The 27,644-nt window shown below is 42.0% G+C and overlaps 7 protein-coding genes across 8 annotated transcripts in view; 4 read left to right on the top strand and 3 right to left on the bottom strand.

The window, feature by feature from the left end:
- Nucleotides 1–8,331, top strand: part of LOC134176094 (bridge-like lipid transfer protein family member 2) — a 20,210-nt gene extending 11,879 nt beyond the window's left edge. Inside the window, exons 32-63 of the mRNA XM_062646149.1 lie at nt 246–317; nt 380–435; nt 497–635; nt 906–1,002; nt 1,056–1,149; nt 1,209–1,283; nt 1,340–1,405; nt 1,462–1,553; nt 1,619–1,961; nt 2,017–2,118; nt 2,192–2,242; nt 2,303–2,437; nt 2,494–2,572; nt 2,633–2,799; nt 2,856–3,167; nt 3,457–3,552; nt 3,608–3,673; nt 3,734–3,933; nt 4,047–4,139; nt 4,204–4,250; nt 4,644–4,855; nt 4,914–5,004; nt 5,066–5,233; nt 5,291–5,331; nt 6,018–6,110; nt 6,165–6,233; nt 6,819–6,890; nt 6,944–7,084; nt 7,475–7,548; nt 7,674–7,710; nt 7,780–7,903; nt 8,114–8,331. Coding sequence (XP_062502133.1) covers nt 246–317; nt 380–435; nt 497–635; nt 906–1,002; nt 1,056–1,149; nt 1,209–1,283; nt 1,340–1,405; nt 1,462–1,553; nt 1,619–1,961; nt 2,017–2,118; nt 2,192–2,242; nt 2,303–2,437; nt 2,494–2,572; nt 2,633–2,799; nt 2,856–3,167; nt 3,457–3,552; nt 3,608–3,673; nt 3,734–3,933; nt 4,047–4,139; nt 4,204–4,250; nt 4,644–4,855; nt 4,914–5,004; nt 5,066–5,233; nt 5,291–5,331; nt 6,018–6,110; nt 6,165–6,233; nt 6,819–6,890; nt 6,944–7,084; nt 7,475–7,548; nt 7,674–7,710; nt 7,780–7,903; nt 8,114–8,235 — 3,626 coding nt within the window. The 3' untranslated portion in view covers nt 8,236–8,331. The remainder of the gene's footprint in view (nt 1–245; nt 318–379; nt 436–496; nt 636–905; nt 1,003–1,055; nt 1,150–1,208; nt 1,284–1,339; nt 1,406–1,461; nt 1,554–1,618; nt 1,962–2,016; nt 2,119–2,191; nt 2,243–2,302; nt 2,438–2,493; nt 2,573–2,632; nt 2,800–2,855; nt 3,168–3,456; nt 3,553–3,607; nt 3,674–3,733; nt 3,934–4,046; nt 4,140–4,203; nt 4,251–4,643; nt 4,856–4,913; nt 5,005–5,065; nt 5,234–5,290; nt 5,332–6,017; nt 6,111–6,164; nt 6,234–6,818; nt 6,891–6,943; nt 7,085–7,474; nt 7,549–7,673; nt 7,711–7,779; nt 7,904–8,113) is intronic.
- A 164-nt stretch (nt 8,332–8,495) lies between these two features.
- On the top strand, nt 8,496–9,919 carry LOC134194801 (transmembrane protein 17B-like). The gene is made up of 4 exons (XM_062667289.1): nt 8,496–8,611; nt 8,665–8,768; nt 8,840–8,953; nt 9,656–9,919. Exons 1-4 carry the CDS (start codon nt 8,506–8,508, stop codon nt 9,917–9,919), a joined length of 588 nt encoding a protein of 195 aa, XP_062523273.1. The 5' UTR covers nt 8,496–8,505.
- Nucleotides 9,920–9,943: 24 nt separating this feature from the next.
- Nucleotides 9,944–11,802, bottom strand: LOC134185451 (uncharacterized). Its single transcript, XM_062656696.1, has one exon. It carries the CDS (start codon nt 11,779–11,781, stop codon nt 10,021–10,023), a length of 1,761 nt encoding a protein of 586 aa, XP_062512680.1. The 5' UTR covers nt 11,782–11,802; the 3' UTR covers nt 9,944–10,020.
- A 1,408-nt stretch (nt 11,803–13,210) lies between these two features.
- Nucleotides 13,211–14,765, bottom strand: LOC134190013 (uncharacterized). Its single transcript, XM_062658426.1, has one exon. It carries the CDS (start codon nt 14,743–14,745, stop codon nt 13,498–13,500), a length of 1,248 nt encoding a protein of 415 aa, XP_062514410.1. The 5' UTR covers nt 14,746–14,765; the 3' UTR covers nt 13,211–13,497.
- Nucleotides 14,766–15,112: 347 nt separating this feature from the next.
- LOC134176870 (mediator of RNA polymerase II transcription subunit 25-like) lies at nt 15,113–20,600 on the top strand. Of its 2 annotated transcripts, none has more exons than XM_062643554.1 (16): nt 15,113–15,326; nt 15,410–15,467; nt 15,534–15,649; nt 15,737–15,800; nt 15,856–15,899; nt 15,961–16,075; nt 16,145–16,210; nt 16,344–16,434; nt 16,491–17,029; nt 17,106–17,156; nt 17,217–17,287; nt 17,347–17,404; nt 17,472–17,582; nt 17,644–17,745; nt 17,809–17,832; nt 19,702–20,600. In XM_062643554.1, the coding sequence occupies exons 1-16, from the start codon at nt 15,208–15,210 to the stop codon at nt 20,527–20,529; spliced, it is 2,457 nt and encodes an 818-aa protein (XP_062499538.1). In that variant the 5' UTR covers nt 15,113–15,207; the 3' UTR covers nt 20,530–20,600. The 2 variants fall into 2 exon arrangements, with proteins under 2 accessions (XP_062499538.1, XP_062499532.1); XM_062643548.1 differs by having other exon boundaries at nt 15,713–15,800.
- Nucleotides 20,601–20,691: 91 nt separating this feature from the next.
- On the top strand, nt 20,692–25,134 carry LOC134176888 (mediator of RNA polymerase II transcription subunit 25-like). The gene is made up of 16 exons (XM_062643564.1): nt 20,692–21,209; nt 21,321–21,375; nt 21,448–21,563; nt 21,657–21,720; nt 21,773–21,816; nt 21,884–21,998; nt 22,060–22,125; nt 22,554–22,641; nt 22,701–23,287; nt 23,353–23,403; nt 23,463–23,530; nt 23,600–23,657; nt 23,718–23,828; nt 23,885–23,989; nt 24,067–24,090; nt 24,290–25,134. The coding sequence occupies exons 1-16, from the start codon at nt 21,082–21,084 to the stop codon at nt 24,950–24,952; spliced, it is 2,343 nt and encodes a 780-aa protein (XP_062499548.1). The 5' UTR covers nt 20,692–21,081; the 3' UTR covers nt 24,953–25,134.
- Nucleotides 25,135–25,785: 651 nt separating this feature from the next.
- LOC134176480 (probable E3 ubiquitin-protein ligase DTX2) lies at nt 25,786–27,640 on the bottom strand. Its single transcript, XM_062643153.1, has 6 exons — nt 27,418–27,640; nt 26,845–27,341; nt 26,632–26,784; nt 26,405–26,569; nt 26,256–26,345; nt 25,786–26,149 (listed from the first exon to the last, which is right to left on the bottom strand). The coding sequence occupies exons 1-6, from the start codon at nt 27,638–27,640 to the stop codon at nt 25,928–25,930; spliced, it is 1,350 nt and encodes a 449-aa protein (XP_062499137.1). The 3' UTR covers nt 25,786–25,927.
- Nucleotides 27,641–27,644: the final 4 nt, after the last annotated feature.

Below are 27,644 nucleotides of genomic sequence, written 5' to 3'. Positions count from 1 at the left end.
TTATCTGTCTTGTCATCTGTCTGTTTGTCAGTTGTTGGTTTGTCTATCTAAAGGCAGGTTATTTTTTGCTGTATTAAATATAAAGTCTCAACTTCTTAATTTATTGCAACTTTTGGTGAGGAAAGAAGTCTGGCTGTATTATTAAGCTTCTAGTTGTTATATTACCAGTGTGTGTTGTACTAGCTCTTATTCACTTATGTATATTGTGTTTATATCATTTTATCATCTGTCTGCCATCTGTGCAGATTTGAAGAGATTGGATATTGCATGGGGATCGTCTTTTGAGCCAGCACTTGCACAAGTCAGTTTAGCATTTGGTAAGAGTTTCCTTTCTTGTGGTGTGCGAAGGTGTTGGTGTCAATGTGAATACAATGTGCAGATTTGCTAAGCAAGGCTAGTCTTGATCCAAGTTCTCCTATTCCATGGTGGGACAAAGTAAATTAGAGTGCTTGGTGTTCTATATTGGTACTGTTTTATGATTGTCTGCTGTATCTAGTCACGGTTGCTATTTCATGGTAGACTTGGAATCAATGCTACTCACACTGATTGGCATCTTATGACATCATTACTACCTCAGACTGTGTCAGAACAGCTTGAATTCGAATGGCGGGACTTCAAGGGAGAATGGTCTAATGGTAATCAACACATCTAAATATTTCTATCTACTTTAGTTATAGTCTGCCTTTTACTTAGCTGCTAGCCTCATTTTTATAGTTAGTCTATAGTTGGCTTGTGAACGTCAGTCAGTAAGACCAATAGAGTCATAGTAGATGTAAGAATAATGAGAATGAAGGACCTAATTGAACGTGCATTTTGTAGTTTGTTGTACTTATCAATGGTTGCTAATCAGTCTACATTCTCTGAGTCTCTAGTATTGCCATGTATTTAATTAGTGCTATTTGCAGGATGTTTCAAACTTGGTGGTGATGTCGAGATCAATGTCAGGACCGCTTCCAAGTATGACGACTGTCAGTTTATCTCATTTCCTGGCTTTGAAGGATGGTATGTATGGTGTGATATTGTTAGCCAATATTGCTGATTATGATGGATGTTAGTGTCAAACTTGTGTGGCTATGTAATGGCGATCCCAACAGTCATCATTTGGTAATGCCTTGTGCTCCAGACAAGGAACCTTGTCTTAGTGACCAGGTCAGTCTGTACTGTACTTGTGTTTAGGGTAAATAACATTATTTATTATACCTTTGCAGTCACATGATTCATACTACCACTTTCGATCAAAGCACCTGAATTTGGAAATATCACTGGAAGTCGGAAGGAACACAGTGAGCTACAGTTAACAATAGAAAATGTGGTTTCTATATTTATTTCTATTGCAAAGGCACAAGAATTGCATTCGAGCTGTTTGTTGTATGCTAGCACACTGCGTTTTCTTCAGAACTTGCAGGTATAGGATGTGTCATTGTCTCTGATGTAACACTTTAGTTTGGTTTGTGTGACAAGGTGGTAACAACTGCTGTTACTCGACCAATTAGAAGAGGCCGGGTGTTTGCCAACGACAGACCAACAAAACTGAATTTGGGCCGCCACTACAAGTGAGATCTAAACTGCTGATTGTTGTTGATCTGCGGTTTTGTACAGGCATGTACATTGTCTGTAGAGATATCAGTGTCTCTATCTCTTATCCAAAATTAAAGCTGGATTATTGGAGTTCACATGTCCAAAAGAAGGGAATTTCATGTTTGTGTGGTCCTGGTTACTTCACAGGTCTCTACAGTATGTCGTTACTGCCTGACACTGGAGAAATACTACGTCGCATTGAATCTGATTGGAACACAGTTCGTGCTCATGCTGAATGGACTGACGTGCAGATTGATGTTGTGCAAGCTGTGGATGGTGATGAAAGAAGATCAGATCAGAGCGAGGATAGATGTCAACAGTCACACTTTCTCAGTTCAGAGAAACTGACATACGACCAGGATGAGAAGTGGGAAGAGATTAAAGTTAGTCATGTTCTGTAAGTTGCATGAAGGTTTATCATTTATTGCTCTTGTGTAGGGATTTAAACATCGATTCAGAGCTGAGGAATGTAAAGGTTGTTGGTCAAGCTTAACAAGAAATGTTTTGTTTGAACTGTTTGAGGCTTATACAAATGCTCAGGTACAAAGATGTGTCTTCAGTTCATCACATTTTATACATCCTCTCCTATTTGTGAACGTTTGCGTCATTGTAGGTCTTGAAGAAAAATCTGTCATCTGCTGCACTCAGTGTTCATGCTGGCCAGGTCTTCTTCGGCTTGACAACTGCATTGTCTGTGTTTGTCAAAGATGACATTTTGTTGTAGGCCCAGACAATATCTACAGGAATTGAGCACCAACCTTTAGAGAGATCTAGTAGCAGACAGAGTCTCAGCAGTGGATCTGTATTGTTGGATCAACTCATTGAAGAATCATCAACAAAATTTGTTGCAACAGCTGATGTTGTATAAATCATTAGAAGCATGCTGTGTGAGTATCAATAGTCTGTGGTTTATAGACATCAGAGCCAACAGGACCTCATCTTTACGGACCTCATCTCTGTTCAGAAGATGACATCATTGAGAGGATGTGGTTTTGTAAGTGTGACTTGAAAAATTACATATTTTGTTGTCAAATGGTTTTCTGTACATACGCAGTTGAGTTGGTGAACAGCCAAGTTGTATTCAAAGGAACTGATACGAAGGGTGCGGTAATAGTCACAGCCAGTACAGCTGAAGTCAAGGGATGTCGACATTGCCCACAGTACAAAGGTGGAGAATTGGTTGTTAAGACATCATTGGTAGCAAGTCTGGGGAAAATGCAGGTTAGAGCATCAAATATGTGTGTCGTTTATGTGTGGTGCTATCTTGTATTGTTTAGTATTTTGCCCCTGTTGATGGGCGCTCTGAAATCTCCATGGATACATTTCAGTGGCTACCTTCAAGCCTCATCTCTAATTTGGAAGTAAAGTCTGTAGGAGTTGATTCAGACACTGCTTCGACAAGCTCACTCTCCTTCTCTGAGCTGGTTGGTTCTGGAACAGCAGTAGGTGGGATTGTGACTGCTGTAGTTGGTGGAGATCAAGGAGATGCTCCTCAGCTTCAGAGGATTGTATCACATTGTGACTGTCAAATTTACTATGCCGATTATGGTGGAGAAGTAGATCAATCTTCAAACAAGCTCAGGCCTTCAGTGAGCCAATGCAATGCACATGTCAAATTTGCATTCTACTACAGATATAATAGTATTGTTTGTACTTGGTGTGATTGCTGTAGTCATTTGTTCTGGTAACTGTAGATTTGTCACTTTCTGATCAACCGACTTTCTTGCCTCTCGTTTGTCTTTCTTGTCTTTTTGGCTGCTTGCCACTCCTTTGTCCAGCTACTTGGCTCCCTAGTTATCTATGTATCTATCTTTTACTTTGTTGTCTGTGAATAGATCATTTCAAGTCTTGAATTTGTGTGTAAATTTTGTCATGTAGCCTACTCCAGGCTCTCCATATTGTTTTGGAGAATCAGAAGGCCCCATCAACACATTTACATTGGTTCATCCCAAAATAGAAGTTTGCACAAACTCTGTAAGTGTTTTCTACTGATCTTGCTTTGTGTCTGGTTATCAAGTATGGTGCACAGGCTCAATACCACATAATCACAGACATTGTCACTAATGTATTGTTGTATGTGGAACCAAAGAAGAAGGTAGGAAGTTTTAATAAGTAAAGATTGAGTTGTTGTGTTTAATGTCTTAATTCTTGACAGGAAACATCTGAACGTGTGGAGAGAATGCGTTTCAGATTGCAGTTGAGTGATATTGGAGATCCAAAGGTTCACATCATGCAGCTTCAAGACAACGCACGTCATTTACTGGAGAGCGTTCGTCAGTGTGAGAGAAGTTGGTACTCTAAGATGCATGAGCTAAAGGAACTTGATGATGAAACTGACTCAGAACAACATAAAAGGTAACAGACAGTTGGCATCACACATGTGACAGACCTATGGTGTTATGTTATGTAGCAATTACGAGTTATTTTGCTTATCATATGTTTGACTTAAGTGCTTGATTTGGCTTTAGTTTGATGCTGGAGATTAGTGATCTTGAACAAGAGCTAGCACAGACAAAGGAGCAGCTAAGTGCTGCTAGTGACGACCTCAAAGTACTTATCAGGTACCAAAAGACTTGGGAGCTGTATGTCAGTGCATGAGAATTTTGAATTGCCATTTCATTCTAGATGTTTCAAAGAAAGCCGTCTCTACATGACCCCAACTAGAGCTGCTGGTAGGCACACGTGTACTTTTATGTTATTGATTATTGCAACAGCAATTGCTTGTCTGGTTATTTGGTGGACAGAGTGTGAATCTTCTATATAGATATTTTATATTGTACTCTAACCACAACGAACAGAGAGCACTATGATTCTATTATTACTTCTGAGTTTATTAGCCCTTTATAAAACAGATGTCCAATAAATCTTTAAAAATGTGACTAACGTGCGTGAAAGGCAATCACATGGTTTAGTTTTCATGATTTATTTTTACGATAAGACTGTATGTGGAACTTTCCTAATTTAGTCATGATGACACAAGTGTAGATGTAAAATAATATATCCATGTGTAATAAAAATTTATGTTCTTGTGGAAGAAATTAATCACGTTTGGATATTTACATTAGCAAATCAAGCTACGAAGGTGCGGCGTCAAGAGGTGTGGTTTGGAGAAGCTTACTGGCGTATCATGCAAGATGACGGCCAGCTTGACTTAGCTGATGTCAATCTAGAAGGATTCAACTACAGTAGAGTCACCAACAGTGACAACTCTTGGTCTCATCGACTTGAACTGGAATCATTCTCTGTACACAACCTATTGCCAAACAGTCCTTACCGAGTATAATCTTGTGCATTTCTATTTGTAAAGGCAATGTTGACGAGCTTGTTTCATACAGGACGCATTGTCTTTGAATGACTCTGTTGGTCGTGGTGTAAGGATAGATAAAGCAGTATCAATGCGAGTGTATTCTGTGGGGCTGCCACCTGGTATGATCTTTTACTGATTGATTGATTGCTTGTAACAGACATTCTGTTTCTGTGTGGACAGTGGGAGGTATTGCTGTCAATGAGCACTTTGAAATCAATGTTGTTCCACTGGCTGTGCGGATCACTCATTATTTCTACAATACCTTGATGAAATACTTTTTTCCGGACAAAACTGAAGCAGACTCTGCCCATGAAGAACCAGCATCACCAGCACTGGCAGCTCTAAAAGGTATATTCCCACATACTTATATTAGCTGCACATGCTGTTATGGAGTGCTTGTTGTAGATACCGGGTTGCTTGAAAGTCGGGCAAGATCACCAGCAGAGGTAAGATAGCGACACTTTTATTCAACAAACTCAATGATGCCTGTACACTGTAAACATGCCTCTATTTGCACTTTTGAAAGCATTCTGCATGGTAACAGATCTGATCTGTACAACCTTAGAAAAAAGCTTCTTTTAGATGGAACTTGCTATAGGATAGGAATTGTATGAGGCATTCACGATTAGTGAAAGGTTTGTTACATGAATTTATGTTTGTCATTTTGGTAGAATTATATGTACAGTGCATCAACATGTTGATGGTATTTGGTACTATGGGGAGATGTAAACTGTAAATCCAAACTGTTATATGCCATTATTGTGGTTAACTGAGTCACTTAAGAGTTACACGCTGAAACTTTATACTAGCTCTAGGTCTTGTGCATCTGATGATTATACGTCACATCAGATCATGCTGTGGTCTTGTCAAACATGTGGTGCTTGGTGTATGTGACTTACTAAAGTGAATTACATATTAAAGCATGCTGACAGAGAGGTTGTGCATGCAGCATTGAAAGCTGGGTATCTATTGTATTGGTCTTTAGTTGTAAACACCTTGGTTGGTTAAGTTGTGCCTGTCTAATGTGTGAAATTACCGGCTACAGTGCTATTCATGTCATTTTACACAATCTAAAATTTGCTATTGATCATCCTCGTGTGGAAGGTAGTCCTAAGACTTCTTTGTCTTGTAGGTCTCTAGCAGCATGTCTTCCAGTCATTCAAGAAGCTCAGCAGTAACTCCAAATTTTGTTGAGACAAGTCCACCTATGTCTCCTACAACAAAGGTCAGAGTCTAATGCATCATTTTGTGGTGAAGCTTATATGTTGTTGCAACACAGACACCAAAACAGAAGAAATTATCAAGTAGACAATTTGTGATGCATGAAGATGAAATCGATATCATGAAGGTCAGATATAGTGGGAATGCGGTTGAGAGTTTAGTTATAAATGCAGAAATTAAACAGTTAATTTAAATATACGAGTTTGGGTTACAGGAGACTTCATAGAAGTCGCATCACTTGGTGAGGAGTGTACTCAAATGGAGTACAGTTCAAACCAACTCTCTGTGGCCAACTATGTCACTAACTATGTGAGTGTATACACTAGAGGCATGTACAACATGCACGTGAATTTCCACTTAGAAAGTCTTTGCTGGAGTCACTGGGCTGTTGAAGACTTGTTACACTGTGGAGCAACTTGGGCTGGTACTACTAGCCATTGCTTCTTGGGCTAATCACAGAGTCTGCTAAAGGTCAAGAAGGACATATGTGGCTTTGCTTTCAAACAGATCAGATAACAAATTTGGAATTTGATTGGGTCTTGTGGTGAACTAGTGGCTAGCTGCATCTGTACATGTAGTGGCATGTTTGCGTATAACATTGCTGTATTACAACTACACCTTGTTTTTAAACGACCCGTTGATGGAGGTTTTGTAACTTAAAGATGGTGAGATGCAGATGCGATCTACTGACAAGAGTAATGTGATTTATTAGGAACGTGCAACGAACAAGACTTGCTTTATTTACATCAAGATTCCTGAGATTCCACTGTGTGTCAGTTATAAGGTGTGGTCAGTGCTTGTTGTGTTTCTATTCTTACTAATTGTTTGACAATGTAGGGAGAAAAGGAGAAAAATATCGAAGATGTTGAAAATGTGAGAGTCACTTTGCCGACCCTGGAATATCATAATGAAACTTGGAGTTGGCATGACCTACTCATGGAAATAAAGAAAGAAAGTCAAAAGTGCCTTGTCTCTCAGGTAGGATAATCTGTGTAGTAATCGATTGTATGGATAGAAGAGAGGTGCAAATACATGATAGATAAACCAGCAGACAGAAGTCCAGTGGTGAACAGGGATGTGGATTGGTGGGTTGGCAAACGGATAGTTTTAAGCTTGGCTAATGATTTTTTATATTTGGATTCGGGATTGCTAATTTACAAGTTAGCTGTAGTCTTCCGTAGACAAATAGCCTGTCTTGTAATGAGTTTAATGAATGTTCTATTTGTCATGTAATTGTACAAATTCAGTTGCTTCTGTGTGAGATGTAGTTGAATTGCGACAACTAAATACTAAGAATTGAATATTGTGGTAGTTTAGTGTTGTTGTGTTCTGTACTGGTTGGCTGTATCTTTGAAACTCTTGTGTCAGGCTATTAAACAGAAATTGGGACTTAGTCGTCCTGACACAGGGGAGTCACGAGGAGAGAGTGGAAAGGGCGTTGGGTAGGTAGCATTGTTTACGCATGCACACGTGCGTGCGCGTGCACACACACACACACACACACACACACATACATTGTGAGTTTGTCTTGTTTATGATTTATTTGTAACTTTCGATATTGTTGCAGAACACATGACAAATCCAAGTATTTGTTTGGACTCAAAGTAAAATTTTAGCATTGTTGTTTAGTAACTGTTACATTGAATTATACAAATTTGTAATTCATTGCTCAGTTGAATGCTCCTAATCCAATAAAAGCAAGCAAGAAACTTCTTGGGAAGTTGGGACGAACGAGTCACCCTGATCGTCATGCAGCAGCAGTGGCAGCATCCAAGACGGACCATCAAGAGAGTGAAGGTGTGTTTGAAACTTTTGCCAATGCACGTGTGTGTGTGTGTGTGTGTGTGTGTGTGTGTGTGTGTGTGTGTGTGTGTGTGTGTGTGTGTTGGAAATTACATGTTGAAATTGTTTGTTTTTGTACTAGTGTTTGAGGTAGTTAATGTGTGGACAGATAGATAGGGACTTCAGTTGTCAATTGAATTTACATCTGAATGTGTTTACTATTAGGAGCTTTTGCTGTGGAAAGTTCTTTGGAACCACGTGACCTTGCTAGCATGTTTGATGAACTGGTTGGCTGTGCAGATGATCCAACTCTTCATATGCCACATCAACGTGATGAATCTCATTAGTTCAACTTACTAACGTTGAGTGTATAATATACGTGGACATTGATAAAGTTTTGTACAGTCTTGTTTGACATCTTGACTTTGAAATAGATAACTAGAACATGTTAATGATTCCTCACACACACACACACACACACACACACACACACACACACACACACACACACACACACACACACACACACACACACACACACTGTTTCTTATCCGGGAGCTGCAGTGATAGCGTAGCTAGCGCGAGTGGTGTGATTCGTCTCGAGTGTACCGACCACTATGGCTCAGTCTGCTTGGCGGACTCCTCTCGTAACTGTTACGGCCGCTGTATTTCCTGAATCTAAAAGACTAGGTGGTAGTACGTCACAAGCGTCTCTACTCACAGGTTTGTCATATTAGAAATGATTTATTTACGTTCTTGTGATGTCTCTCTATCAGGCGGTGAGATTTTGTCTAATTTGCCTCTTCAAATGTCTCTCTTTTTCAACGCTTGGTTTTCTCCATTTTGGATTGTCACTTGTTTGTACATGTTGGGATTCAAGGCAACACTAAGCTTATTCACGTGACTGGTGGACTGGCAATTGAACTAAACTGTGTGTTGTACTCTGTTCAGTTTGCGTCTCTGGCTTTTCATTACAAAGTCATACTGATCACTATCTATATTGTCATGGCAATTGTGGAGGCTGTCCGTCTCTATCTGGGATATGTAGGAAATCTACAAGAAAAGGTCAAAATTTATTTAGAAATGAAAATACTAAGTATACGTATTGACTGATTTAGTAATAAACTGCTGATATGTAAATACGTGTGAGTCTAAAAAGGGTAACACGGTCTATTATATTTGTGTTTTTAATGCTTAGCCTCATTTGCAATATGCTTCGTTTCCAGAGATTTGGTTTGTGTACTGTGCAAGTCTTTAAATACAACTGGCTGCTATGCTCGCTGTATGACGGTAGTCGCTACTACTAGTGATCATTGACCTTGCTAAGGGAGAGGGCACTTATTATGTGGGAGTGCTGATATATGCAGATACTCCTTTCAGATCTGACAATGGAAGAAGTGAAACCGTGCGTGTGTGTGTGTGTGTGTGTGTGTGTGTGTGTGTGTGTGTGTGTGTGAATGAGTACTTAGTCGTAATACAAGCTTAATTTTGTAGTTCAGCTCATTTTGGTTTTGCACACATACAATTGCAAACATATATATATATATATATATATATATATATATATATAAACACAAATAACCACAAAAACAGACAAACACAGACCAACACAAAACAGACAAACACAAACAAACAAAACCAAAACACACACTTGAATCCTACAGTTGGAGGGCAGCATCTGTTGACATAAAAGTTGTTGTCTGTGCATGTCACACACCTCTTGTAAGACACATATTATATATAAAGTTTATTGAGTCTTTTATGTAGGTACCCGAATTGGCAGGATTCTGGCTGCTTACACTGGTCATACAGTTGCCATTACTCTTGTTCTTACTACTCAACACTGCGACTGTCGTCCTACCTCTCGAGAGAGGAGTCCATAGTCCGATGGTACTTTTTCTGTTTCTCGAAATCTTTCTGGGCTATTGGGCTATAAGAATAATGATTCGTGCACAAGCAGCAAAATTTCATCTTATGCAATTCGATGATGTCACAGACAGAGACAGCGAAACTCATAGCAAGAGAGACTAAGAGCATGTATGTGCAATATGTATTATTTAATTATTAATCACAGAGTGTATATATGTAAAGTCATGTGACCTACATATCTTGAGCATCCAATCCACCCATCCTCACTGTTGCCTTTTTTCCAATACATGACGTCGATTGGGATTGTCAGGGTATCGTAGAACTAGCCTCTTGCCTCCCAAGAAATAGCCATTGAGATTCCTGATTGCAATAGCAGCCATTTCTGGAGTTTCAAATGTAACAAATGCACAACGACGCTCGGACAAAATCCGAACGCCTAGAACAATTCCACATTGTGAAAACACTCTGGATACCTCATCATTAGTGACTTTATTGGTATTGAGGTTTCCGATCCAGACGGTACACGGTTGTGCTGTCTGTGCATTCAGGCTGCTTCCGTTGGTCTGTGGTGAACTGTCGTTGGAATAATCCTCATCCAGTTGACCGGATAGAATAGATTCAAGTGCCACTTGCACTTGGCCATGTTTCTTGATTGCGACTTCGCTCTGTTTCTTACTGAATCCCATGTCAACCAACTGTTGTATTCTGATATTCTCCAGTTCATTCTCTGCATCCACACATTGCTTGTCTAAGATTAACACTTGTTCGAATGTCGTTTCTGCGTCTGAGAATTGCTTCAAACCAACTAGAGCACGTCCCTTCCTGAAGTATCCCTTTGGCCAGTTGGGTGACAATGTAATGCAAGTTGCTGCATCCTTGAGGGCTTTACTATATAATTCTAAGTGATCATAGCAGTAAGAACGATTGGCATAATATCGGTGATCATCTTTATACAATCGAATAGCTTCCGTGAAAAGATCAACGGCAGCATTAAAATGACCCAGCTGTGCGAGGTCATTCCCTCGACTTGCAACCTGCTGGCTCTTCAAAACAATTGGTGTAACACTCTCATTCTCAGGAGACAAACCTGCTGCTGGTGTTGACGATGCCACATCTTGCTTTGGCTGAGCGGGCTTCACACCTACTGGAACGTGTTCTCTTGGTTTGGGCATTTCGACGTGTGCTGTCACATCGGTGTCTGGTATGTTGGTATGGACACCTGTCTTTTGTGCTACACGATCCACAAATGCACTCATTGTATCCCACACTGAAATCTCATCAGCTCCACTGTCGTCACTGCCCTTTTCACCATTCACTAACTCTCCTGTCAACTCTACACTCGCCTGCTTCTCGACCACCTTGACATCACTCCCTTTCGTGCCTTTTTCCTGATCTGCTTTCTCTTTCTTTCTTTTCCTCATGGCTTCTTTCTTTTTCCTGTTTTTTGCCTTTTTCTTCTCCGCCTTCTGCTTTTCATTCTCCTCTTGCATCAGGAGTTCACTAGCCAATTTCTCTGCGTCGTCAATCTGTTTCTGAGAAACAGGCCCAACTGGTTTATGACCATATTTTGCTTCCCTCTGCTGACGTTTTTTCTTTTTGTAATCCATGTATCCGACAAATGATGCGGGTATCGTGTCTTCACCATCATCAGACGCATCATCGTCGTCGTCTTCGTCATCGTCCTCAGAATCAAAGCCATAACCATAATACGGGCCTCGTCTCCTTGGATTAGGTCGAGCAAAGAATGTACGGGGAACTTGTCGGCAGAATATCTGAGAGAATAATTCAAACATCTCCTCCATGCTCATCTCACGCACTTCAATACCCGCCGACTCTGGTTGTGTTAGGCGTTTGTATGCTGCTGAGATTTCCTGAAATTTCTTAGTGGCAATTTCTCTGTCTTCGTTGTGCTTGTCTGGATGCCACAATAATGCCAGACGCTTGTATGCACTGCGAATATCTTCTTTGCTAGCATCTGGACTCAGTTCAAGAATTTCGAATGCATCACTCTCTGTTAGACTCATCACGAAGGAACGTCCACGTGAACTGACGACGCATGCGCGAGCTAACTTTTCGAAATGAAACTCGCTTTCAAGTTACGAGCGTTTCACCACAGTTGGGCAAGCACCATTTACATTTTACAAGGATTAACTGTAGACAAGATTGTTTTGACAATCAGACAATGTCACATGAACAAGATTACGGCCTGTGCACGTGAGTTGCACTGATGACTCATTCATGACATTGCAGATTGGACTTCAAATTCTCAACTATAAACGCAGTGCGATTAGGAAAGATTCAGAAGTTGATACAAAAATGGAACTTCTTTGATCAAATTCTAAAGACATCCAGATCCCTCCCAAATTAAATATTGCTGTCCAGCACTAAACTGAGAGCTGAAGATTGGCCGTTTTTTCTTAAACCACCTTGATGACATCAAAGAGGATGCTGCAGTTCAACTGGTGTCATGTGTATCACTGAAACCTATCTAGTTCACAAGAGTATGGAGTATGCCATTATCTTTGCCAAGTGTGTGTGTGTGTGTGTGTGTGTGTCTGTGTGTGTGTGTGTGTGTGTGTGTGTGTGTGTGTGTGTGTGTGTGTGTGTGTGTGTGTGTGGTGTGTGTGGTGTGTGTGTGTGTGGTGTGTGTGTGGTGTGTGTGTGTGTGTGTGTGTGTGTGTGTGTGTGTGTGTGTGTGTGTGTGTGTTGTGGTGGATTCCATGGAGTGTGTGGATTGGCTGCAAGTATTTTTGAACTAAGCAAATTGGCTACCTATCATTAATTAGGGCGCATTTCACAACTTCTTCTGTCTCTTCCAACTTCGTCGGTTGTTTCATAACCCCCTTTGGAAGAGACAGAAGAGGTCGTAAGAAATGGTGCATGTTGGAGATTTATTGATCTGGTTGTCTGAGTCAGTCTACTGTGAGTACTTCTAGTAGATCTGTAGACTCAATAGTCACAGAAGACAATAACTCATCTACCATTCCTTGCAGACAAGTACAGAAAGACCCAACTACTTGTTTTATACTTGTTAGATTCAAGTGAGCCTTTTCTGGCATCTTCCAGTTGTTTCACTGAAAAACGCTTCTTTCAACCACCCCTCTCTTCTATCTTCCAGTACGCTCTATTAGGAAGAGGCAGAAGAGGTTATGAAATGTGCCCTTTATCAAGCTCTCCTATAGAACATACAATTAATAAGCATTATTACATCTAATATTCTACTCCTTTTTATTGCATTTTGTACAGCTTTATCTATCAGACTCATTCAGCAATCATCATACATAATATGTTATTACAGTACTTGGAAGCCAGCAGGCAAACACATCCAGCTTACAGCAGTTATGGAACTCCAGAAAAGAAAAAGGCAATGGCATGCCAAAACTGGCTATGCAAAGCACAGAAACTGCCTAAAGGACCTATATTTCTCATTACAGGTCTCATGATGATGCATAACCTCACCCTGCAGGTGAGTGCAGCAAAACTTGGAAACATCTCACAAGTAGCATCCTGAATGGGCTTGTGACAACATGGCTCCATTTTCCCCCCGCAATTTTTGTGCTTCTAATCCTAAGAATTAAATTTAAAGTACAAAATTGCCAGAAAGGTGTGGTAGCAGAGGTTGACAATCTGAAGAAAATTATAAATCCAGGGAATCTAAACGTTGACATCCCAAAAGGGAGACCAGTACACATTCACTCTCTGACACAACCCAAGTTCAAAAAATACTGTCCATTATGAATTTACAAATTTTCATTTGGCACCACAAATGAATACAATACCATAGCTTTTCCAGACACAAGAGACCCAGTTATAAATTCCAAAACCGTTTGTAATACCGGAACACGAAATTGTTGAGTCTCATCAATTGTGTTCCAGAACATCTCATCATTGCTATCTGCCCGAAAACCTGCTGCTTTACGCATTTTAGCCGGAGGTTGTGAGTCTTGCCACAACTGCCGCTCGTTCACTAAATGACAGGTCTGATCACGAACGAGTCCCATCCATCTTGACAGTAAAACAACCATCGCGGGATGAAACAAATCAGTAATGCATTTACGACAGTCCAAAATGCTTCCACTGTTGAGAATTTCTCGCGACTTGAAATTTTCCACTCTTTCGTTTATGACCCCTTCCAGTGACCGTAGCTTGTTGCCTAGCCATTTTGCCACTCCACATAAGAAAAGCGTATCAAAGCCCGTCTCCCAAGACAGCCACTCTGTACGTGAAGCATCACAATAATCACACAACGCATCAATTAGACTCAAACACAATGGCATCTCCTCACTGGAAGAAGACATTCCAGCACAACAAGCACCATTAAGCCAATCAGTAATTCGAGACGGCAAGTGGACATTTGTTGTTACAGACGGTGTATCAACACAGAACGGCCGAGCTACAAGAGATTCCACATCCTTCTCTCGTTCCCCTACAGCATGAGCAATCTCTCTAACACCAGGACCTCCGCTTTCATCAGTCAATACTGCCTCAGTATCAGTCTCTGTTATTACCCTCACCACATCAATATCAACAGGAAGATGGTCATCATCAAATCTCTCTTTCCATAATTTTAAAAAACTGTCATAGCACTCCAGCTGCAACTGCCTCGTTCCAAGATCATTAACTAACTTGAATATTCCCTGTACGCTGTAAAACCAGTACACATTAGTGCCACCAGTGATACCGGATGGTTTCTGTTCAGCAGGGAACGTCAGCCTGCATGCCATTCCGACTTTCCCGTATCTCGCGTGGACGCGACACGCGTTGCTGTTGGCCTGCTTGTCGCTGGCATTAAAATGGAGAACGTCCTTACCGAGGAAGACGGGAATCCAAGTAGGACCCGGAGATTCTCCACCGTCACAGCATTGAATACGGACTTCGCGACGTTTAGGATCCAAGAAGGCAAATCTAATATTCGCTCCTCGCTCAGCAGAGCTCCCAAAATCGTCATCATACTTCCACTCATACAGAACGTACTGCATGCAAGTCATTGCCGATTTTTTTGGCCTGCTTGAGTAGCCTCGGTGTCCCAAAGAAACGCGCTCTCGTTACACAAATCAAACACTGACCGTCTGATACTTTTTAATAGCAGTTATCGGATTCAGCTGCGCTAGACGGAACAATACCAAGAGAAAACAGTCAACTGGGTTTCCACGTTCTCGCGATTGAACTACTAGAATTTAATTTGCACTGTAGATTTCTCGGATAATGGCATTCTACTGGAAATGTTACACGCACAGTGTTAGACCCATGTGTGCAGCGTTTCATTAGGAAAACGTGTACGCAGTAACGTGAGACCTAAAGCAGTCTGGGGTGTCGAGGCTATACGATTTTGCAAAAAGTCGTTGATATCAAAACGTTGTGGTGGTGTTACAGTATGTGCTGTACAGCGTGTACAGTGTAGCCATTTATGCGTATGTGTATGCTGATCAGAAATTGTTGAGGACGCCATCATGTTGGGAGGCGAGGGCAAACGAACGGGTTGCCAAGTTGTCGTTCTAGTAGAAAGCTACGCCGTGATGAGCCTCGAGTATCCTCGCCTTCTCGACAATTACGTCAAACCGGCCATAAGGTAAGCTGTTAGAGCGTCGGCGCGTAGATATGCATTTCGCGTGTGTGTGCGACAGCGTTCGACGTCGTTTTCGTTGTCTGCAGAGTCTTGAGCGACAGAAAAGGCGAAGACGGAAATCATGGAAATGGCATGTCGAGCAGAGTATGGACTGATGTATTGATGCATGAGTGTTTGCTTGTATGTGAACGTGTGCGGACGTTTGTGCAGCATACATTCACTCTTGTGGCAGTCAATCCAGTCGCTTTCCGGCTACAACCCGTCACCACAGTTCTTAACCACACTATGGATGTAGAGCAGTTCGACAAGGCGCTCACGTCTGTTCAGTACGTTTCATTTTCTTTCTTTCTTTCGTCGTTCTCGGTGTTGTAATTTTGATTGGAGCATAGCATGTATGACATGTGGTGGTGTAGTTTCAGTGGAGGCGGAGTCGAGGGTTCTTGTCACTGGGCTGAAGGATTAGCAGCTGCTATGGAGGTGGGTGTACAGCGTTGCTATCATGTGTGACTTACATTTTACACGTTTCTATCAGATCTTTGATGAACTTGAGAAAGATGATGTAATGAAGGAAATGAAGTGACGTCAACATTTTCGTGTGTCATTCTGTATTTAAAGAATTGTGGCTGTTTTGTTTCAGTGTCACTAGACATTGCTTATTGGTTGCGTGTAGTTCCCCTTACCAAGCGGCAGCGACACAAAATGATTCTTATTCCGGATATACTGCCATGCAGTTGGCCAAGATTTTAGGAGAAGTAAAGCATTGTTAAGATTTCCACACAGTTTAATTTCTTTATTCGCTTTTTTCTATATTTTATTTGTAGAAATCTATTAGACTGTCTTTGATATCAGCTAGAAAGCATCCAGCTCTCAGGAAATTATACTCAGAGGTGCCAAGTCGTTCACTGTATTTATAGCTATTGATTTTCGCTAGACACTCAATCATTCGTTTATCTCGTCTGTCATTTATAGTAACTATATGTTGTTGTATTGTTGATTTTGTCTTTTTGCACTTGTTCGAAGGCATGCAGCAGTGATGTACGTGTATCACCCAAACAGGAAGTAGCTATATCATCAGTTGATCTAGTACTATTGCAAGGATTTCAGCTACCCGGTATGTCTCACTCGGCGTTTTAGCAAATTACGATGGATAACTTTGTATTATCGTAGATCCCAAGGAAACGGAAGCATCTAAGGCTCTGCCAGAGAATAAACCTAGTACTGCAACTCCACCCGTAGACGTTAAGCCTGAAATAAAACAACAGAGAACACCGAGCGCCGTGGTCACCGAGAGTGAAAGCATTCCAGTCACTGTTAATCCCAACACACAGAAGCAGGTGATGGTGCAGTCGACTCGGCCGTTGTCAACCGCTACGAGTGTAACTCCCGATGTCGTCTCGATGGTTGTGACCACACAAGCTCCACCGAATCAGGTCGCACCGCCCAACCCGGGCGGTAATCCGCCCTTCAAAACGTTACCTTCTATGCCATCGGCTACTGTGTCGCCGGCAGTGCATACCGCCTCGACTGCAGCTCAGCATGTCGTTCCTCGTCCAGTTTTACTACAACCCATGATTCAGAGTGTATTCCCCGCTAATAATCCGGGATTCGCACACAGGGACGGTCTGCCCAATCCAAGACAGCCTCTAATTGGACCGCCGATAGTGCAAAATCCGACTATGCTGCCTTCCGTGCCTCCGCAGTCGCAGGTTTGTATATCATAAAATCATAAATATTTTTGGTCGGTTTGGTGTAACGCTATTGTTCTATTGGTGTCTCATGCAGCAAGTACAGAGACAAATCATATGGTCGGGAATGGTGGAATGGCAAGAACTTGTACGGTGTATATGAATACTGTATATACGTTGGATTATATACGAGTGTTGTATTGTGTAGAATCGTCAGCTTTCTACACGGACAACACGTACTCTGTTGACATCAATCGTAGCCGCATCGAACGATAACGTGTTAGTTTTCATCTCCCTCGTAGTTAATTTGTCTCGGAGTTGATCGAATTTTTTTCTAGACAAGGCACCGGATGGCCACAGAAACTGCCGATGTCACTAATGAATGTGAAACTACTTGTAAGTGACGGGTGGTGGAGTTTGTGTGTTATACTTGTCTGTGTAATGCTCGTCTCTATGTGTACAGCAAATGGTGTTGCCGCTGCTGAGAGATCACAGAAAAGTCTATTTCAAGCCGCAGATATCGGCAGACTCGACCGCATTACGATCGTTGTATCATTCGCTTACTCACGAAATGGTTGGTTTGGTGTGATCGATTTGTACGTATGGTTTATGTGAATGTCGTACCGTTGTATTAGATTGGTTTGATCAGTGTGCAGCAGTCTCCGGCGTCGGACGTGCGTGTTATTGTGGTGATGTGGCATAAGAGAGTGCTCATCGGAATTATTCCCAACGATCAAGTGATACTGCTTTGCCACTTAGATTTTGTAGTATTCGTATCGGTTATGGTTCTCTTTTTTTAGGCTGGTGTGATGACTAAAATCAAGGTGAATATTTAGTATAACATACATACGCATGCATGCATGCACCACGTGCGCGAACACACACACACACACACACACACACACACACACACACACACAATAGCAAACAAACAAATGAACCACTACCATATCACATGATACTGTAAAATGATGCATGCATGTTTGTAGTAACAAGACGTAATAAGTTTTAAAATAATTGAGTTGATATATACTAAACAGGGGCGTAGCCGGTCAGATGAGAAGGGTGAGACATATAACGTTTGTTGGGAACTACAAGGCTCTTAAGCTACCATTCCACTAGTACCATAGTATGATTTGCCATAAACAACAGCAAAGAACGACCACTAATGGCAGAATGGAAATCCCGGATGTTGTAAATACTTTCTAACAACACCACTTTTCCAGACTCTCACACCTTTGTCTTGTCCATTACCCTTATATAAACACAAAGCTTAGAACGAGCCGTACAGGAGCCCAATTCACACAGGACACGTCCAAAGTAATAGCCACTGTATAGCTCACGTGCACCCAATGGCCATGAGAGAACAGAGCTGTGAGAGGGGGTTTGCTTGCAACCCCAAACCCCACCTGGTACGCACCTGCTGAATGCAGCTGAATGTCAACAAGGTAAGTGATGGGCACACAAGGGCTGATACAGGTGAATGGGCGTGCACCCTCTCTCAGGGCCTGCAGTCTTGAAGGTCTCAATAATCTCGAAGTTTGATACCATCTTGTGGCACGTTATGCAGCAGAAAGTGATACGTGGGCGGGCGAAAAATGGTGGTACAGTACAAGGAGTTAATGTAAAGGGTACTGATCATTTGTCCAACAGTTAGAAAAATGCGATGACAGAGTTCATATTTGTGTGTGATGCCTGAAGCATCTTACCGCTGTATGTACCATTGCAAGCTTACTCAACATATTTTATCAACCTTGTAGTTCTGGATTATCCTTGTAGAGCAACTTCATGCATTGTACCATTCTTACGTCTGATATGAATTTTGTGGTCGTCTATTCAAACCGTAGTCATTCACAAAGTACGTTGGTTCTATGTCAATACAGCATCAGGTGGACAGGTGGAGGACACCTACCCATACTCTACACAGTGAATCCGGGCCAGAATTGCAGACTTGCATGGGTGCCCATCTGGCGCTATGGTGCTGCATGCATGTAGCGCCAAGCCAATTTTTGCAGCGCCAGAGCAGCGCCAAGATCATAGTAATGCTTTGGCATGTCAATTACCAACTATGATGTGCAATAGAATAGGTATGTCTATATGTCAAGGTGAGGAACGATTGACTCCAAAAGTAGGTCTGGTGACTCTGGTCCTGAGATGCAGACAGGATTGTCATGCATACTTTACATACATTCCCAGTCATACATACCTATTTTACCAGTATGCGTGGGAGTGTCCTATTGAGTCAAAGTATGAGCAGCGCCAAATACGTTTTTTGCGTCAACCATTTCAAAATTGGGCGCCCCTGAGACTGTGAAACCAGTGCTGATTCCGTGATGATTTTTTGATTTCCTCTAGATAAAATTCTTAGTTTTCTGTAGAAAGTAATTTTACTTGCTGTAACTAGATTTCTATTCAATAATACTATAATACAGAGGATAATTATAGCCAACAGTAAAATCTCCAGATTTGGGTAAACTCTGAAGAAACTCATTTTTGAATCTGCGCAACAAGTATCCGGGCTTTTTCAAAGAGGGCGTCTATGTTTACTCTGGGCCTGCATCTAGTGAACTGTTAGTTTTGATGCTTCCATTCACCATGCGTTTTTGTTTGTTGTTTTTACATAACTGCAACATACAATAATCATGTGTTTAGTTTGAGACGCCTTGCAGTTAGTTTTAGTTATTGTTGTTTAGATGGCTTTCCTTAAACATCGAAATGATGCATTACTAAGACAGCAGCAGCAGCAGCAACAACAACAACAGCAGCAACAGCAGCAGCAAGTGATGTTTACAACGATGGCTTCTGGACGGTTGCAGAATCAGACTGGCCTGTCAACCATGTCTATGACTGCACAGCCTGGCCTGGTGCCACAACATGTGCCCATTGCAAGGCCCGTTGCTCCTTCACAGCCGCCTGTTCCTGGGTATTCGAATGTCGTGAGGCTTTCTTCACACTCTCCAGCAAGGGATCTTCGATTACGACAACAACAACAGCTGCAGCAGCACTCACAACAACTACAACAGCAGCACCCACAACAACTACAACAGCAGCACCCACAACAGCTACAACAGCAGCATCCACAACAACAACAGCAGCAACAACAACAGCAGCAGCAGCAACAACAACAACAGCAGCAGCAGCAGCAACAACAACTACAACAGCAGCACCCACAACAACAGCAACAGCAACACCACCAGCAGCAGCAACTCCAGCAGCAGCAGCAGCAGCAGCAGCAGCACCATCTGCAGCAACAGATGGCACAGCCACGTTTTCAACATCAGCAGCAGCAGCTATCGACTGTCCCTCAAAAACAGCAACAACAACTGCATCTACAAGCGAGCCATCAGCTCACAGGTGCCCACCCGACCCCACCTCAATACAGATGGCAACAGCCGCAGGCTCGAGCACAACTCTCGCAGTTACAGCAAGTTCAGCAACAACAGCAACTGCCCGCCAGTGCAGTTTATCAACAGAATGCACAGCCAGATCTTGATCTTGATTCATTCCTCAATAGTTTCTAGTAGAGTTTATTCGTATATTTACTGGTATAGTAATACAAAGGAGAGATCTAAGAAATTGAAATTGAAAAGTAGTGATCTGTGTTGTGTGCTATTTTCTGTTTTCCGTGATCGCACATACTCCACAGTTGACGTCATCCGAGGTTCACGTGTCTAGAAAAGTAAAACTAAGGCTACAAAAACAAATTTGATGAACGGCGACTTGTAATATAGCCTAATTACTTGAACTCAACTCTACCAAATTTGTTTGCATACGACTCTGAGAAATGCTGGTAGTAATAATTAATTAATTAAATGGAAATTTTTGTTCATTAAATTTGATATTAAAAACATGAAGATAGATAGAACGCGCGTACAGATTTTTGAGCATACAATTTCTGTCAAACAAGTACAGTGTAATTCTATTCTTGTGGCCTAAATTATCATTACGGTCTAGAAATTTTTCCGGGGTGAAACGATTCTGTCTGCAACAGATGTTCGCGCCTCCGAGGCGAGCTCGTTCGCTAACATAATTACATTACAACAAATTGTAGCAAGTCTTCACTACACTGCGTCATGTTGGGAGACGATTCAGACGAAGGCAACGCGAAGAGTTGCCAAGTTGTCGTTCTAGTCGAAAGCTACGCCGTGATGAGCCTCGAGTATCCTCGCCTTCTCGACAACTACGTCAAACCGGCCGTAAGGTGAGCTAGCAGCTGTCATACCGTCGACATCTCGACGCATATGCATAGTCAGTTGCCACGCAAATCTAAACGCGACGTCGTCGGTCGCCCCTCGATTTGGATTTTGTGCAGAGCGCTCAGTGAAAGTCGTGAAGACGGAAATCATGGAAATCGGGTGTATAGCAAAGTAGGGGGACATGAATATTGAATGTGGAATGAGTGTTTGGTTGTATGTGAACGTGTGTTGGCGTCTGTGCAGCGTACATTCACTCTCGTGGCAGTCAATCCAGTCTCTTTCCGGCTGAAGCCCGTCACCACGATTCTTGTTCACACTATGGATGTAGAGCAGTTCGACAAGGCGCTCACGTCTGTTCAGTACGTTTCACTCCTTTCTTTCTGTCGTCGTTCTCGGTGCCTGTATGTTCGGTTTGAGTACAGCATGTAGACGTTGTGGTGTGTAAAATGTAGTTTCAGTGGAGGCGGAGTCGAGTGTTCTTGTCATTGGGCGGAAGGACTAGCAGCTGCTATGGAGGTGGGTTCGGTGTTGGCATGTGCGACTTGCGCTCTGACAGGTTTTTATCTAGATTTTTGATGAACTTGAGAAAGATGATCTGATGAAGGAAACGAGGTGACGTCAACCAGTTTCACATTCTTGTCTTCTATTCTTGGGGTTGAGACTGTCTGTTTTGTTTCAGTGTGACTAGACATTGCTTGCTGGTCGCATGCAATCCCCCTTACATAACAGCAGTCACACAAAATGATTCGTATTCCGGGTATACTGTCATGCAGCTGGCCAAGATGTTGGGAGAAGTAAAGCATAATGCAGTCAGTGTGACCAACCACTCTGTATGTTAATTTTATTCCCTAATAGAAATCCATCAGACTGTCTTTAATATCAGCTAGAAAGCATCATGGTCTCATAGAGTTGCATTCAGAGGTGCTACAAAAGCATCAATTGATTGTTTTCTCTAATAATTTATTCTTATTATCTATTTATTTATTTATTATTTATTTATTTGTTTATTTATTTATTATTTATTTATTTATTTATTATTTATTTATTATTTATTTATTTATTTGTTTATTTGTTTGTTTATTTATTTATTTATTATTTATTTATTATTATTTATTTGTTTATTTATTTACTATTTATTTGTTTATTTATTTATTTATTTGTTTGTTTATTTATTTATTTGTTTGTTTGTTTGTTTATTTATTTGTTTATTTATTTATTTATGTATTTGTTTGGTTGTTTATTTGTTTATTTATGTATTTATTTGTTTGTTTATTTATTTATGATATAATTATGTATTTGTAAATTAGATTTAGACTGTATCCATGCAGTCTCTAAAGTTTTTTTTGAAGGCTTGTGGGGCGCATCCTAATGAATTACCTCAAGCTGTGTCTGTATCATTCGCCGACCTTGTGCTTTTACAAGGTTTTCAACTGCCAGGTACCGCAAGCTTGTTGATTTTAATCAATTTACTATGAGTAATTCTGATGGTGTGTTAGTGCCCAAAAAGATGGAAGCACCCAAAGTTTCGCTCGAGAAACAGTTTGCTTCCACTGTGGCTCCTCCTTTAGATGTTAAATGTGAATTCATCAGTACTGCAGCCGTCGAATGTGAAAGCATCCAGAGTCGGGCTAATCCTGGCTTACAAACACAGGGGGCAATGCGGTCGAGTGTATCGTTGTCTGCAATTGCGGCTGCAAAGACTGACGTTGTAGCATCACATCAGGCAACACAAACTCGACCTAACCAAGTTGTACCTCCCGCCTTTAGCATCAACTCATCCATGAAACCACAGTTGGTGTCTAGTGCCTCATCTGTTACTGGATCAGCAATGTCCATGCTGTCTTTCACTCAGTCTGCTGTTCCTCGCTCTGTTGTATCACAACCGGCAACTCAAAGCGTTTCGTTTTCTGTTAGTAATCCGGCTGCTACACACAAGCCTGGTCTTACAAACCCGTCAAGATCTCTCATACAATCTGCACAATATCCAGCATCTGTTTCCGATAATTCGAATTTGTTGATTCGAACGATGCCTCAGAATCGACCCGTTGTGCCTACGACGTCCGTCATGTCTCAACCAATGCAGGTCTGTAGATTGTAAACGTTTTGACTTTGCATCATTGTGTACTTTTGTATGTATTATGTATACAGCAAGTGCAGAGGCAAGTTGCATGGTCTGGAGCACTGGAATGGCACGACACGGTGTCGTGTATTTGACTACCGTATGTTTGTCGAGATTTTATGACTGTTGTGTTGTATAGAGTGTTGCTGGCGCACGAACAGTACGTACTCTGCTCACATCTGTGTTAGCTTCACCCGGTGATAATATGTTAGTCATTGACTCTCGCATCAAAGTCATTGATTATGCAATTACCCTGTTATCTTCTATTTCTTCTAGACGAACTACTGGATGGCCGAAAAAGCTCTCGATGATGCTTATGCATGTAAAGATACTTGTACGTGAGGAATGTCAGACTTTACGTATTGTATGTGTCCGTATGGTGCTGATCTTACAGGCAAATGTCTTGCCACTGATGAAAGCTCACAAGGCCATCTATTTCAAACCGCAGCTAACGCCCGACTCGACTCCGTTTCGAGTACTCTATCATGCTCTCACTCATGCCATGGTTGGTTTGATGTGATTGACTGGTTGGTTCGTACGAAATTCTTGGTGTCATCTTAGATCGGCTTGATCAATGTACAGTCTCCGGTGTCTGGAGTGTATCTTGTTGTTTTATTGTGGAACAGCCAGAAACGAGCACTGATGGGAATTATTCCAAATGATCAGGTCAGGAACTCATATCTCATAGCTGGTTGTGTAGTGTTTGTCGTTTGCTGACTAATACTAGTGATCTTTCCTTACAGACCAATGTGATGATGAAAATCAAGGTAAGAGATAATATAGCTAGTTGTCTGGGTTGATATAGATATAATAATAATGTGGTGTGTGTGTGTGTGTGTGTGTGTGTGTGTGTGTGTGTGTGTGTGTCATGGCTACTGTACCATGCTAATCTGTTGTTGATTTACATTTATTTCAATTTGGTTAATGGCTACATTATTCTTTTTAATGGCTACTTTATTCTTGAAGGCAGCAGTTCTTCAACAAGCGAGACCTCCACAGTCCCAAGAACCGACTGTTAGAACCATGACCTCGTCGTCAACTTCACAAGTCCGTTTACCCGAGACTCAAACTTCCCGGTCAACTATGCCCATGACCAGAGTGCCTCCTTCATTGGCAATGCTGGCGCCACAACCACAACACATACCGTCTCAGAGGTCAGTTGCTCCCACACAGTCAGCTATTCCTTTATATCTAAAAGGTGTGAGACTTCCTGCACAATCTCAGGTGAGGGATCACCATCGATTAGTACAACAACACCAACAACAACAACAACAGCAGCAACAGCAGCAGCAGCAGCTGCGTCACCATTTGCAGCCACAACTGATGCAGCCTTGCATTCAGCAACATCAGCACTCCACCGTCCCTCTGCAACAGCAGCCACAAGTAAGCCGTCAGCTCACTGCGTCCAACCCTACCACACCTTACCACAGATGGCAACAGCCGCCGTCTAGAGCGAAGCTGTGTGCCGGGGCAATGTATCAACCCCAAATGCAGCCAGAGGTCGATATCGATTCTCTGCTGCAACAACCGCTGCAGCAACAGCAACAGCTACAGCTATCGGCAGGTGCAATGTATCAAACCCAAATGCAGACAGATATCGATATCGACTCTCTGCTGAGTAGCGTCTAGTACACAATGGATTCCTATACACTTAATACACTTCATGGGCCGAGTGTTCCTGAAATTCATAGACAATGCTATGTGTTGTCAGTCTGCTTGTACATAGGACGTGCAAATTTAGTGCTAATTGAATTGTGTGGATTCGTCTTTGACAATTTGGTATGTTTAATTAAAACATGATTGTTTGATTACACAAAGCCGTCTGTGTGATTGCTGAATCCATTACTGAATCAAAATGGCACGTTCTATTGATTACCTATCTTGTGGAATTCCACAAGAGTACATTGGTGGAGTCATTTGATGATTAAAAATGTGGGCAGTGATAGACCAGCCGAGATTGGTTGTAATACTATTAATAATTAATATAATTTATATACCGTATTTCCGGGAATAGTGCTCATGCGCAAATAATGCCTCATGGCGAAATAATAATGCCCCATGCTCGCATAGTGTCCCGCTGGAGTAGTATAGTTTATATCCATGCATGTCTATCAATGTGTACACGGTTGTGATGAAATGAACACACAGATAGAACCACTGAGTGACGACGACGTCAACAGACCAGGAATACAACTCGAGTGAAGCGAAAGTAGCCAGGGTAACTGTAAGATTAGATTAGGTAGTGTGTTTGTGTAGTGTGATGGTATGCAAACGAACAATGCAGCAGTCTCTGTACTTGCGAAATAACAATGCCCCGGCCCATGCTCAAATAATGCCTCATGTTTACGCTAAAATTTTAATCATTTGTGCGTCAACATTCAGTCTTGTGACAATGAGCGCATGCGCGGAGGCGGAGCAAGTCGGTAGTACGTCACGTGACCTACCGCCGTTACTAAGTCCTTTTGTAGTTATTGTATTGGTGGCAACACCTTGCAATTATAAGGTTAATATCAAGTTTGTATAAACGTTTGGTACAGTAATAGAGTTGTTCATTACAAGCAAACAGCTTTTATCAAATAAACACTGAGTAATGGTGACGTCATCTCAGACTGATTGGTCGTCATCTACTCCTTGTGCTGCAAGTTCTGCCAAGACGTTTGATATGTAATTAGGATCTGGGTAGCCGTGACCTCCGGCATTGCCAGTTGACTCCGTTTTATGATGGATTTCGTTCCATACAACCGTGTCCTGGCAGCCTGTCGTTACTGATGCACCAATCGTAAAGATGAGTCGTCGCTTCCATGCAACTTCAAGCAGTCGTAGTACCTGAAACACACACACACACACACACACACACACACACACACACACACACACACACACGAGTAAAGTACACAATCAAGTCCCACTGCTCTATTGGTTTAAATCTCACCTTATTGCCATCTTTGTTGTCAGGCAAGTAACATCTACGTGGAAAGCCGTGGGCTGAATAAGGCTTACCAGGTGCAGGATGTTCTGATCCCTACACAAATCGACAGTCAATCTATCACACAATGTCTTCGTCTCGTCGCTGTTAAATACCTGAACACCTCCGTGGAAATCATAATGTATCTGAATTGTCCCACACGTGGGATAGCCAGGCAAACTCGAAGCCAATCGACTCGCTTTCATGTGTCCCGATTGTGGCTGATTACCAATCCTAACTCCGTGAATCTTTTTACATCTCGGGCATTGTATGTAATCACTCTTAATTAATTGAGCCAAACAATAAGACACAATATCAAAAATTCAAGACAACTTTGTCTTGCCTCGGTGCCAGAACTACAGAGAGCCTTGAGACAGAGTTTGTGAAACATGTGACCGCATTTCTTCAACGAAACGACGGCTAGCGCTTCGGGGTCGACGGCAGAAGTAGCATAGTCAGAAGGTTGACACAAATTTTCAAAACAAATAACACAATCCTTCAAGAAAACACGTCGATTCACTCAACAGCATAGATACAAACTCTTGATCTCAAATACTTCTTTAGCTGCTTCACTATCGAGGGACGAAACGACCTTGCAATGTGACATCCATGGCTTAGTGCTGGACATTGCAACAGAACCAGTAGACGGTTGCGAATAGTGCTCGACGTCCATTGCGTTTTTCTGTGGCTTACTATCCTTCTTTGTCTTACTCTTGCTGGACTTCCTGGACAAATTTTGGGGCACGCCCTTGTGGTCTTCCTTGATAGCCGATGGATACGGCTGCAGTAATGGAACTCTTTGGATTGCTCTACTAAAACGAGTGTGTACGTTGGTTTGTACGCATTTCTGTAAGTCGATCCTGTAGGGCATTTTCGGATTTAATTTATACAAAGAAACCTTAGGCTTGCTACTCTGCAAGTGTTCTTCCAGAATCGAACTTGTGTTATTATCGTAGCACAGCCAGTGGCCCCTCTCTTGCCATTGCCACTTGACACCGTGTGCCTGCGGAGAGCCCCGCGGAAAGATGGTTCTCCTCACGTGACGGCTGGATCCTGGAGAAAAACACAAACGCGTGGGCGTGGCATTACACAAAACCGTCGCTCAGATTCGAGAACTAGGCGTAATCACCGGTGTCTAGACGAGATTGCTTGTAGTGCTTCAAGTCTACTTCGTAGAGCTCCAATTCCGACGTCACGTCTCCGAGTTTCAATCTCCTTTTTTTCGCTCGTAGCGCTTCTTCCAGCGCCGTCGACACGAACGAGTCGTACGACACCCAGACACCTCCGTTTTCCTCCCACTCCCACACGACAACCCCGCAGTCTCCAGATCGACTCGAACCGCCTGCCGCCATTGCA

This window comes from Corticium candelabrum, chromosome 1, assembly GCF_963422355.1.
Source record: "Corticium candelabrum chromosome 1, ooCorCand1.1, whole genome shotgun sequence".
NCBI classification, from domain to species: domain Eukaryota; kingdom Metazoa; phylum Porifera; class Homoscleromorpha; order Homosclerophorida; family Plakinidae; genus Corticium; species Corticium candelabrum.
This window is presented reverse-complemented; position numbering and strand designations above follow the sequence as displayed.

Bases quoted from the DNA above. Each gene is read 5' to 3' on its own strand.
- LOC134176870 (XM_062643548.1), top strand. From the start codon at position 15,208: ATGTTGGGAGGCGAGGGCAAACGAACGGGTTGCCAAGTTGTCGTTCTA. The intron at 17,030-17,105 runs GTTTGTATATCA...TGTCTCATGCAG, and splicing joins CCGTGCCTCCGCAGTCGCAG to CAAGTACAGAGACAAATCAT. The intron at 17,583-17,643 runs GTTGGTTTGGTG...CCGTTGTATTAG, and splicing joins ATTCGCTTACTCACGAAATG to ATTGGTTTGATCAGTGTGCA.
- LOC134176480 (XM_062643153.1), bottom strand. From the start codon at position 27,640: ATGGCGGCAGGCGGTTCGAGTCGATCTGGAGACTGCGGGGTTGTCGTG. The intron at 26,785-26,844 runs GTATTTGAGATC...GTTTTCTTGAAG, and splicing joins ATAGTGAAGCAGCTAAAGAA to GATTGTGTTATTTGTTTTGA. The intron at 26,150-26,255 runs GTGAGATTTAAA...TGTGTGTTTCAG, and splicing joins ACAACAAAGATGGCAATAAG to GTACTACGACTGCTTGAAGT.
- LOC134194801 (XM_062667289.1), top strand. From the start codon at position 8,506: ATGGCTCAGTCTGCTTGGCGGACTCCTCTCGTAACTGTTACGGCCGCT. The intron at 8,769-8,839 runs GCAACACTAAGC...TACTCTGTTCAG, and splicing joins TGTACATGTTGGGATTCAAG to TTTGCGTCTCTGGCTTTTCA. The intron at 8,954-9,655 runs GTCAAAATTTAT...TCTTTTATGTAG, and splicing joins TAGGAAATCTACAAGAAAAG to GTACCCGAATTGGCAGGATT.
- LOC134176888 (XM_062643564.1), top strand. From the start codon at position 21,082: ATGTTGGGAGACGATTCAGACGAAGGCAACGCGAAGAGTTGCCAAGTT. The intron at 21,564-21,656 runs GTACGTTTCACT...TGTAAAATGTAG, and splicing joins AAGGCGCTCACGTCTGTTCA to TTTCAGTGGAGGCGGAGTCG. The intron at 24,091-24,289 runs GTAAGAGATAAT...TTATTCTTGAAG, and splicing joins ATGTGATGATGAAAATCAAG to GCAGCAGTTCTTCAACAAGC.
- LOC134190013 (XM_062658426.1), bottom strand. From the start codon at position 14,745: ATGACTTGCATGCAGTACGTTCTGTATGAGTGGAAGTATGATGACGAT.
- LOC134185451 (XM_062656696.1), bottom strand. From the start codon at position 11,781: ATGAGTCTAACAGAGAGTGATGCATTCGAAATTCTTGAACTGAGTCCA.